Genomic DNA, 11,445 nt, shown 5'->3' on the forward strand with positions numbered 1-11,445 from the left:
GCTTGAGGTTTTTGTTTTAAGAGTAATCATGACATCTTATGAATCTCAGTCTCCCCGTGTTGTCTGCCTGTGTGTGACCCCCCCCCCCCCTCCGTGACCCCCCTCTATCCCCCTCACACACCCACCACCTTGTCCCTTCTCCACGTCTGTTTACGCCCTCCAGTGTCAACACCGCCCGGGCGACATGGCAACACACACACACACCGCTACGAGGAGATTGGGCCCTCGGATTCCAACAGGTTTTTTACAAACTGGTTGTGGAGACGGAGGTTCAGAAGACATTTGAAGTTGTGTCCAACAGTGAGAGAGAACTATGCCTTTGATGTGGGGAGCCAGCCGGTGTTTTATGTTACTGCAGGTGTCTTAAAGAAAGGTCTATTCAGAGGAAAAGATCCAGTTTTACAACCCTAGTGTGAAGTAGGTCGTACTATCACGGTGACGAATACACCTTCATTGGGTTTTTTAGGTTTTACGCCTCTGATTTAGACTTTCAAAAAAGAAACATGACCTATGTAACCTCAAGCAATAAGCCCATGCCTCAACTCACAGAATCTGTCGAGTATCAACATCTGGTTGGTTAGTTACGATGCCAAATTCAAATTTGGAGAGTATCACACAGACATATGATGAATTCATGGCGCCAAGAATGCTGGTTTATAGCAACAACCGCAGCTGCTGCAACTGTTCATTGGTTCACGTGGCTGGTTGCACGCTGTGTATCTGTTTTTGTTTTTTTAATTTCTTAGAACACAGTTTGTATCACTCTGTTTATAAGTACTTGTTTTTGGGGAGAATTTGCACCTGGTTTTGGCTTACATTCATTTCATTGGGACTCACAAGATCCTTCATCCAGTGGGGAGTCTGCAACAACAGATGGAACACGAAAATGTCAGGTTATCCCCGTGGGGTGTCAAGGCCCAAGTCTTCCCAAGAGGCCATAGGGCGATGACTCATGTCTAAAAGCATGTCAAACAGACATTTAGCCAGGTCGCTGCCACTTGCCCTGTTGTATTCTTCGTTTGTTTTGTGCTACACTTGCTTCCAACTTTTTCCAACACCACCTAAAAGAAGTAGACTCTCTCCAAGATGAATTTTGCTTGGCAAATCAGGTTTCTTTAATCCCCTACCCCACCTACGGAAACCAAACATGTTACTTGACAAAGACGATTGTAACCTGAGTGTTAAATGAAAGGGATTTATTCAAGTGCTGTTTCTCTTTTGACTTTCCCATCTTAGCTTCTAAAAAAAATCAAAGCTTTTTAGGAGGGAGGACTGCGGCATCTCTTCAGAGGTAGATCAAAGTCTGTCTCTTCTCATTCCTGACGGGTGTAAGAGAGCAGAGGCCAGACGATGCCGTCACATTTTAGAGCAGCACACGCACACACACAAGCCAAATCTCATCATACTGTGATGCAGGCATACACACATGTGCCTGCCAGTGCAGACAGACGTGCACACACAGACATGGGCGCTGGCTTTGAGATCAAACAAAGGTGAGTCACATCAATCCATCCTACACCTGTCTGTGAAACCTCTGTACAGCAGAGAGCGTGCCAGCTATCGCACCACGCCCCTCCAACCCCCCCCTCCCCCGAGGAGCACAAAGTACACAAAATATAAGCCTTTCACGGCGACACATACTCACGGGGAAAAAAATAATAACAACTTCTCATCCCCAGCACAATGAACCAACAAAACATGCTGAATAATTCAAAATGTTTGGATTGGTTTTACACTCTTATTGAACAGAATAGTCCCCGGGTGGAATATCATTTTTACACGAGAGAGGGAAACACTGGTGTGATTGAATGTTTTGCTCATACATTATTTCTCTGCTGCCTTCAGTGCAGCTTGACCACCGTGATGACGTGAAGAATTCAGATTCAAATCACGTTTCCCTGTTTGTTCCTCTCAAAAGTCAATTGAGACGGCTCATCCATCCAAAAACATGTTGAGTAAATGCAGCGCTGCTTGATTGAGGAACGTGAAACAGCCATAATCTACTTCTATACGTAGCAAGAGGATCTATAGTCACATCTCACGAGGTGAACAACGTCACGGCTTTTGCAAATGATGTGATTATTCACAGCACTCTTCAAATTATGATGAATCTTTTATAGTTTCAGCTTACAATCTCTCCTAGCTGATGATTTTATGCAGGAGACACATCAAAAATCCCCTTTAACCGCCTTTAAACCCAGTTTGTAATTCATCCAAATGCAGCTTTAAAGCTGCACTAATCAATGTGAAAGCAGTCGTTTTGGTGACAAACCCACACAGACTTATCAACCGACACAAAGCGTTTCAGCATCTTTTGGGTTTCTGGCCTGCTGTGTCGCAGTTTTAACCTCAGGCTACACATGCAGCCCCCAGATGTTCTCAATGTAACGCTTTTATTTCCCGCCAAAGTCTGCGTTTTCTAAAGCTTCTTGGAGCAGGAGCGCTGGTGTCCATTCACCGACGTTTCCTTCGGTGTTTCCCCAACGGCACTTTGAGAATCCCTGTTTGAGCTGCACTCGGGTCTGCTCGGCAGCGTTTTCAATTTGTCTGGCTTAATCGTTGGCGGTTGAGCTGGGCGGGGGGGGGGGAGGAATCATAGAGGGCAGCAAGTTTAAGGAGTGCCTGGCATCAGAGGCGGTGCAGGCCACTGACAGCTGAACAAAAGCACATGGTGCCACATCTGGCTTCTAGTTTAGCAAGCGGTTTCCCTCGGCGTATACGTCAGCACTGTGATTATCTCAGTCCCACCGCCTTTCAAATGGAACAAAGAGGATTGTTGTCTAAGGATAGGCTTGGGAAACAGCAGCCCTGACATTTCACCACGGATTGAAGGAGGGTGAGAGTCCCAACTTCGAGCCAGGCAGCATAGAGGGCCTGCTAGAAAAAAAATCATCTCTGAATGGCGGAGATTATTGTGCTATCAGCTCACTGTCATTTCATGCTCTGCATGCTCCTGGGTTTCCTCAGTAACCCTGTCAGTGGCCTCACAGTCACCCCACTCCAGCTGGACCATGTGCTCCGCAGCTGAGATTTACTGGCAGAAAGAAAACCACCACAAAGTCAAGAGGAAAGAGCCGGGTGCCCCTTCCAACCGCAGAGTGTTCGCGCACATGCTGTAAACACACGCGTGTGACACACAAAACACCGTCTACTCTGTGCACGTTTTATGGGATTCAACCACGCCGCACGGAGAGGGAGGCCGGCATGTGGGATAAACAACACTGGAACAACAGCAGGCCAGCCCAGTGGTTAGAAGAGCAGCCTCAGAAAGGGCACAAGTTCAAGATCCTGGAAGCTTCTCAGCAACATTCTCAGGACGCTACCTGCCCGCTCACTGAGCATCTCCGAGCTGACGTTTCTGTTGTCATTTTGGAATTGCTGAAAACATTTGTGTTGCTAGGTTAAATGTAAATTATTCTGTGTAACACGTTTGTGGGAACACTCTGTGGTTTAGGCTGATAAGTCGAGTGGAGTATAGTATTACTCCAGCTCGAATCACCAAACCGCTGCTGCTGCTGCTGCTGCACTGCTTGGTGCGTGTTGCAAATGAGAAAAAAAAGGGCTTTCAAGTGAAGGAAAAGCCGGGTGAATGTGTGGTGATTACTCACAGTATATATACCCAGTCACTCAGCATCAGCCCGCTCTGCAACATGATCGCAAACCTTCCTGGTTGAGCCGCTTCTATCACTGAGGTGGTGAAAGTGGAGAGTCAGTATCATCTCCAAAGCCATGAAGCATCATATCAAACATCTCTCCTCTGTCAGTGCTCTAGACAAAGATAAATTCACCTAGATGCGTGTTGTAGCGTCGGGTACACGGACTCATGTATTAGTCGTGCTGACTCATGCTTGTTTTCTTCACGCGCTCATCTTTTCTTGTAAAGACAACCCCTTTCTCTCTCGAGCAACTGATGACACATGTATTTGTGAGTGGTTATCGGGGCTTTGGCACTGTTGCTCTGTCTCTTGCCGTTGTTACGTTGTCGCTTTAATTGTGTTGATAAAAGCATTTTAAAGAAATTGTTTGGCATCTTCCTGAGAGATAAGAAGATTGATACCACTTTTATGTCTGTGCGCTAAATGTGAAAGTGGCGGACTGTTAGCTTAGCATAGAAAATAGACTGGAAACAGGGGGAAACAGCTAGCCTGGCTGTTTCCAATAGTTAATCCTGTTTGTTTCATCTTTTTTTGAAAAGCCGCCGTAAAACAATGTGTTAATGAGTGAGCCTTCGAGGTGTTGGTAGGCGAATTCTGTTTGGACACACCGGTTTCTCTGTTTTCAGTTTTTATGCTAAGCTAAGCTAATCGGCCCCGTAGCATCATGCCTACCAAGAGAGTGGTATCATTCTTCTCATCTAACTCGCAGAGAGATCAAATAAATGTATTTCTCAAAATGTCTGAAGTGATAAAGACGTTCTTCTGCCCTGGTGAAGTCATTTTGGACGCGTTTCTACCGTGTGGTTTCATGCATATCTTGACAGAATGAATAATATTCCCACCAAACAAAATGGAGATTGTGGGAGTCTTTGATTTATTGGGGCCTTATGTCAAGATTACTATCAATCCTGAGATTTTACATCTGTCAAATATTATTCGCATCAAATAATACTGTATCTGATTAAAACCCTTCCATAGTTCCACATCCAGAGGTGAAAGGTGGGGGGGGGGGGGGGGGGGTCTCTGCTCCCTCACCGCCAGCTCAGGCAGGTCTCAACCGGCTGGCTGCTCCTCCACCTTGGCAAGCCTCTCCAGTATAAACAGCTGACATCATCCCGCAGGAAGCCGGGAAGCCTTATTGCAAGGTGAGACCTGGGTTAGAAAAATATGCTTTGATCCAAACGGGGCCACAGGAAGGTCTTTCCAAACAGCTTCCCAACACCTGAGTGGTGGCGGAGCTGCAGACTTTCAAGTCGGTGTTAGAATGGCTTGTGTGAGGTCCAGACCACGTGGGAGAAATGTGGATTAAATGTGTGGAAATAATCCAAGACTGAGAATATTAAACATGTAGGTATGGAGATATCCAATAATAGTTATGATTCACTACCAAAATGGCTATGAGACATGAGGACGATGAGTAAACAGTGAGACTCTAGTCATTCCTTTCTCGGCGCTCATCTTTGTAAGCATCCAAATTCTATATGGCAACACTGCCACCACGTGGTCATCTTTGAGCACTGCAACACCACCCAACATCCACCTGCTAATGTAATCCATTGCACTACACAAAGGACACGTTGTACAAGGAAATATACATACACACCCTTGTCGACATGGGTTTATCTTAAATTCTATTTAATTCACCTTTATTGAATCTTTGATTTGAAAACCATACAACAAGTGGTAGTTTGAGCACAGCAGAGAAAAGCAACGACCAGCGCACTGAGAGCATAGAATGTCTCTTCTTTTTTTTGTCCTTTAATCCATGATCCACTGCTGGAGAAAAACTTGCGTGGCCAGCGTTTGTTGGTGCATCTGGTACATTAAGTGCATGTCGTCGACGTTTTAAGAAATGGGCGGTTTCAGATGTGCAGATGTTCCGACCGGTCTTCCTGGTCCGTCTTCAGATTGTAAATCAAAGCTCCTCGTTTGGACTTGTTGTCGTCTCATACGCTTCCGACTCTTCTTCTTTTTCTGATGAGAATCAAAGCATAAATAACTAACAATACATATTCTAAAACAGTCCAATATATTCCCCTATTGATAATATTGTTGTGAAGCTGAACAGGAATGGATCAAAGAAAACTGTCATTAATGGCTGGATTGTGACAATGCGAATATATTCCAGGCTGTAGCGTCATAAACTTTGTAGTGGACAACTTTCTGATCAAATGACAACAAAAAAGCATCCAGCTAAATTACACAACCTGCAGGGCACAGATAATATGACACCAACACTAATCCTCACCTGACTGCAGCATCTGGACACACTCTTCCTCTTGCTTCTCATAACCACTCGAGCAGACGCACACATGGCTGCCTTTAATGTTGACACACTGTTCGTGTTCCTTGGTGCAAACCGGCTCTGGCTGGGAACACTCGTCAACATCTGGAAAACAAAACAACGCGAGGCAAAGCTGATACAACGTCCTGACTGAAACAAAGTTCTCTCTTCTGATGAGTTTGTCTGTTTTTGAAATACTCCTCACGCATCCTTCTAGAATTGACATACAGCCAAGGGGAGTGACACCCTTTAAATAGTGAATTATTTACATTATACCTGTGCAGGTGCCCTCTGTGTCTTGGTACCCGGCGGCACAAGCCCGGCACTTATCAGGACCGGCCGCAGTGCAACCGGAGCACACTTTGTCGCAAGCTGCGAGGGACAAAAGCGATTTTATATACACGATGGCAGAAATGCACATTACACGAGCTGCACTTCATCATGCAGTCGCATATTGTCGCGACCAAGTCTTCCGGACAAAATGTGCAAAGCAGAGACTGTTAATTACCCGAGCAGGAGTAAGAGCCTTCCGTGTTGAGGCAGTATTGTTCTTCTTCACACGGTGAAGGATCTGCGGAGCACTCGTTTACATCTGGAACACACGACATGTACTGCAGTGTGGTAGACAGTGGTGTGTACACGGACCATGCTTTTGTTTTCTTGTATACTAGATGGAGACTTTTTACTGGTCCTCATACCAACACAAGCTTCCTGCTCGTCGTCCTCCCAGCCGTCTTTGCACTCGTCGCAGTCCTGACTGGTCCCTCCAGTGCAGGTTTTACAGGACGAGTGGCATTCTGTGCGAGAACAGATTTCACTACTCACTCTTTTCCTTGGTAAATGAGGGTAACTGAGGGCGTCAAAGAAAAAGCTGCCGCTTGTTCACTCTATGTGTACCTGTGCACAGGGAGAAGGTGTCGTTCCTCACTTCGTTGAAGTAGCCGTCGATGCAGTCGAGGCAGAACTCCCCCTCATAGCCGTGGTCACAGCTGCACTTCCCGTTGCCTCCGCGAGTCCCGTCGCCGTCACACTGTCCATTTCTATGACAAGGTGCGTCAGAGCCGCCCACACAGGCTTCAAGACATTAAATCAGAAAGACAACAGAACTAATATTTAACCACTTTTTGCATCAGGCCCTTGTGTAGATTTGTTTCAATGCATTACTTTTGAGTACATCTCGTCTCACCATTGCAGTCCGGTCCAAATGTTCCGTTTGGACAGCACACTTTGATGGTGTCGATGCAGAACCATTCATGCAGATCGGGATGTTTTGTTTTCCTGTATTGCAACAGGAAAGAAAACCCGAAGACATGAGATTTGTCACGTTTCCAACCAACCTGCCATCGTGGCTGAAACTTAGAAAATATTTGCATTAGCACACACACACACACACACCTCTTGAACCACCAAGTTTCAAAATGGTCTTCGTGCTCCTCCAACATGTGGTTGCACTCGAAGCTGCTGCTGTCGCACAGCCCCTCCACGATCTCCATCAGACGGATCTCACTGTAAAGGAAGCAAAAGGCATGAACGGATAGAAGCATGTGCTAACCCATAAGCTGTGTGATAACAATGGAAGTGTTTGTTGCACAGCTTTGTAGGCCTTGCGAGAGTAGCAAATTAACACATTCTGCCAAATGCTGCAGTTTTGTCAGCTATATAGTCAAAATGCATATCGCTCATCTACAACTTTGATGAGCTTCTCGCACAAAGTACAACAGCCAGCAGCTCTGGTGCAAAGCAAACACGGCTCTGGTGACCCGGCTCCTGTGGCAGGGTGACCCGGGTCAGGACAGGCTGCACCGTCTCACCTGGTCTCATATTTAGACAGTGTCCTCTCCTCCCAGGCTGTGTTGCCACCTCCAAAGTTCTGCTTTGCTGTTCTGTCGAAGCCCTGAAATACAAAAAAATAGTGTTAATACAGACAGAAACAGTGAAGGGTGTGGATTATGTTTTAACACATTTGGCACCATTTAAGGTAGCAGGAAACAGTCACAACAACAGAGCAAGATAATGACAAGCAAACACAAAGGAGAAGCTTATTCATGTTCTCTTACCTTGTTGAAGTTGTCAGTAACTTGCTGACAGGTAGTACAGGCGCTTTTTAAATCCTTCTTGGCGTCGGTGACTTGAGAAAGTAAAACAAGAGTTACACAGGACAGCAGCCGCAGCTGTGGACCGGTGGGCAGCATCTCAGCCGATCAATTGGGACACAGTTTCATATCAGGACACACGTTTATTAAGCCACTCGCAAGCAAGCTTTCGACTAATGCTAAAGCGCTGCAGGGTTGGATACATCTAAATGAGATGTTCCTAACATTAAATCTAGGTTTGCGGTGTCTATGCCAAACGCTACAAGATAGTATTTACATGCCGGTTGTGGGGAAAAAACGATACGGCTTTAGACTTCCGGGTCTGCCTCTTGGTCGAATTGTGGCTCGCGCTGATTTGCTCAGCTTGCCTGTCAAACAAGTGTACGACCAATCACAAGCCGCCACGCGCGGGACAAACGGCTCATTCCTTTTTATTTGGCTCGTTTGAGATGAGCCAGTCGGCACAATGCATGCCGGTTATATTTGTGACCGACTTCATCCGGATTTGCTCCGACGTCATGAACACGTGGGCAACGATAACCTCACGAGAGCTGATTGGCTCTTGGATTTGACGACAAAACACCACGTTTTGTAGAAAATCCTATTTTTTTGACAATTCACTCGAGTAATATAAATAGTTTCCTATCGAAAAATTACATCTGTGCAGAATCCAATAGCAATGTCAAGACTAGCCTATAATTCCAAGGATATGAACATAGAGAGCAAAATAGGCCACAATTACTCATGTGAATGGAGTCGAAAGAGTTCATTTTTATTATTCTTTTTACCAGGAAGTGTGTAGTTCCAAAGCAGGGGAGGAGCTCTTACCAACGTCACCATGCGAAAATGAAATTGAGTGAGGAGTTGACGGAGAAGTTCTTAAAGTGTAGTTAACTTTGAGTATTAAGCACTGCTGCTTTGAAAACCTCCTCTTTTACAGGTAAGAAAGATAATACAGTTCAACTGTTTTCATTCCCTTTGTGCGTTTCTCGTCACACATAACATAGTTTCAACAGATTATGCAGCCCATTGACTTGAATTGTATGAGTTGTAATTGCATTTGTGTACTACTTCTTGTCCAGATATGGCCACCGCCAGCGGTCTGCTGTCAGAGGACACGTTCCTCTGTTCCGTCTGCCTGGATGTGTTCACCAAGCCAGTCACAACGCCATGTGGACACAACTTCTGCAGTGCATGTATCCACACGTACTGGGACGGCAGTGACACTTGCCAGTGTCCACTATGCAAAAGGTTATTTCCCCAGAGGCCTGAGCTCCAAGTCAACACTTTTGTGTCCGAGTTAGCTGCTGAATTTAAGACGCTGGTTCAAGTCAAAGCCTCAACCCCAGACCCACAACTTCCTGGAACTGCAGACGTTCTTTGTGATGATCTGCTCTGAGATGAAGCAAAATGCAGTTAAATCTTGTCTGACGTGCCTGGTGTCCTTCTGCGAAGCTCACCTCGAGCCACATCAGAGGGTTGCCGGTCTCAAATGCCACGTACTGTTAGACCCTGTGAAGAACTTTGACGACAGAATGTGCATGACCCACGAGAAGACAACAGAACTGTACTGCAGGACTGACCGGGCCTTTGTTTGTGTGCTGTGTCTCAAAACCGATCACAAGAGCCACAATGTCGTCCCACTGGAGGAAGAATACGAAGCAGCGATGGCAAAAAGAGACGAGGCGATGGCAGATATCCAAAAGATGACGCAATCTCGGTACGAGAAGATAGCCGAGGTGGAAAGGTCAGTTGCTGCCAGCCAGACGGAAGCTGAGAAAGAGAAAGAAGCCAGCGTGCAGGTCTTCACCGACTTGATCCGCTCCATCCAGAGAAGCCAGGCCGAGCTGGTCGGGGTGATCGAGGAGAGGCACGGAGCAGCGAAGCAGAAGGCTGAAGATTTGATCAGAGAGCTGAGGGTGGAGGTCGCAGAGCTCGAGGGCAGAAGCGTACAGCTGGAGCAGCTGTCGCAGTCTAAGGATCACCACTATGTTCTCCGGAGTTTCCCGAGCCTGCGCTCTCCTTCGTACGCCGCCCGGGCCGACACTGGCGTTCGCAGCGATCCGTCGTTCGAGGCAGCGAGAGGCGCTGTGACTCTGCTGAAACGGAGAGTTGATGAAATTCTGGAGGAGCTTCCGGAGATCAAAATGAAAAGAATGAGAGAACATGCAGTGGACTTGACCTTTGATCCCGACACAGCATATTGTTCACTTGTCATAAGTCAGGATGGAAAACAAGTGAGAGATTCAGGCACAAAACAGAATCTTCCCTCCAATCCAAAGAGATTTAAAACGTGCACAGATGTTTTGGCTAAGGAGGGGTTCACAGCAGGGAAGTTTTACTACGAGGTGCAAGTGAAAGGAAACACTGAGTGGCTTGTTGGAGTGGTCGGAGAGTCTGTGGATAGAAGGGGTAGAGAAAAACTGTCTGTAGAAAATGGTGCGTGGTTCATTGGGCTTGATGAAGGAATATATATTGCATCTGCATCACGTAGGGTTAAATTTACACTGAAAGAAAAGCTTCAGAATGTGGGCGTCTTTGTAGACTACAACAAAGGAGAGGTTTCTTTCCTTGATGTGAATTCTAAATCGCGTATCTATTCTTTCACTGGCTCCCACTTTAGAGAGAAACTTTTTCCATACTTTAGTTTTCAAGGCAACATGGATGGAGCCCCTCTCACCATAACCCCTGTACCTCAAACACACTGAGTCCAGTGCAGGTTGCTGTTTTTTTGTCATTTACAGTTGTCTTTTGGGCATTCGACACGTCTGACCAGAATAAACGAGACGTGCAGAATCATTTTCTCATGTCATTTCTACCTGTAAGACTCGGTCACATTATTAAACTCAAAGTTCTCAAGCGTCTAAACAACTCTTGACAATAGACATGACCACCGCTGTCTGAGCAGTTTGCAGGTTCAGTGTTTTGCGTAAAGACAGTTTGACGTCGAGGGGTTTGAACTTGTGACATTAAGGTCCCCTAAAACTACATCTCACCTCTAACCCCACCCGCTAGAACCCCCCACACTTGTGTGTGTGTACATTATCCTCGAGTGTGACGGGTGGGCCATTGTTCTGAAACACTACTGATGGAGCTCATCCATAACTGTGACTAAAACCTGGTGTGTTTCATTGTATTTCATTAATTGGACATAAGCCCATTTTCTTTAGTGACAAATATCTTGTGATCACTTTCTGAGTTATTTACACTGGATCTTTTGTTACAGCATGAAATGAGTGAGTGAGTCAGTAGACCAATGAAAGAGATGCAGACATCAACCGTATGCTATAGAGAATGGAAATCAAATATCCAGAAGTACCAGATATTTAGACATTTTCCAGGTGGAAGGTAGTATTTATTGTGGATCATTTTTTCAAATTGTGTGAATTTTAAAATGGTATTAATACAATTG

The 11,445-nt window shown here is 45.8% G+C and overlaps 1 protein-coding gene and 1 pseudogene across 2 annotated transcripts; one reads left to right on the plus strand and one right to left on the minus strand.

Annotated features, from left to right (window-relative positions):
- Nucleotides 1–5,287: 5,287 nt before the first annotated feature.
- creld2 (cysteine-rich with EGF-like domains 2) lies at nt 5,288–8,341 on the minus strand. The gene is made up of 10 exons (XM_079294259.1): nt 7,998–8,341; nt 7,752–7,834; nt 7,336–7,446; nt 7,127–7,218; nt 6,838–7,014; nt 6,639–6,737; nt 6,449–6,532; nt 6,217–6,312; nt 5,905–6,045; nt 5,288–5,630 (listed from the first exon to the last, which is right to left on the minus strand). Exons 1-10 carry the CDS (start codon nt 8,130–8,132, stop codon nt 5,572–5,574), a joined length of 1,077 nt encoding a protein of 358 aa, XP_079150385.1. The 5' UTR covers nt 8,133–8,341; the 3' UTR covers nt 5,288–5,571.
- Nucleotides 8,342–8,854: 513 nt separating this feature from the next.
- Nucleotides 8,855–11,445, plus strand: LOC306795604 (zinc finger protein RFP-like; annotated as a pseudogene). Its single transcript, XR_013773212.1, has 2 exons — nt 8,855–8,973; nt 9,116–11,445. The product of XR_013773212.1 is annotated as a zinc finger protein RFP-like (transcript).

This window comes from Melanostigma gelatinosum, assembly GCF_949748355.1.
Source record: "Melanostigma gelatinosum genome assembly, chromosome: 22".
Lineage (NCBI taxonomy): Eukaryota > Metazoa > Chordata > Actinopteri > Perciformes > Zoarcidae > Melanostigma > Melanostigma gelatinosum.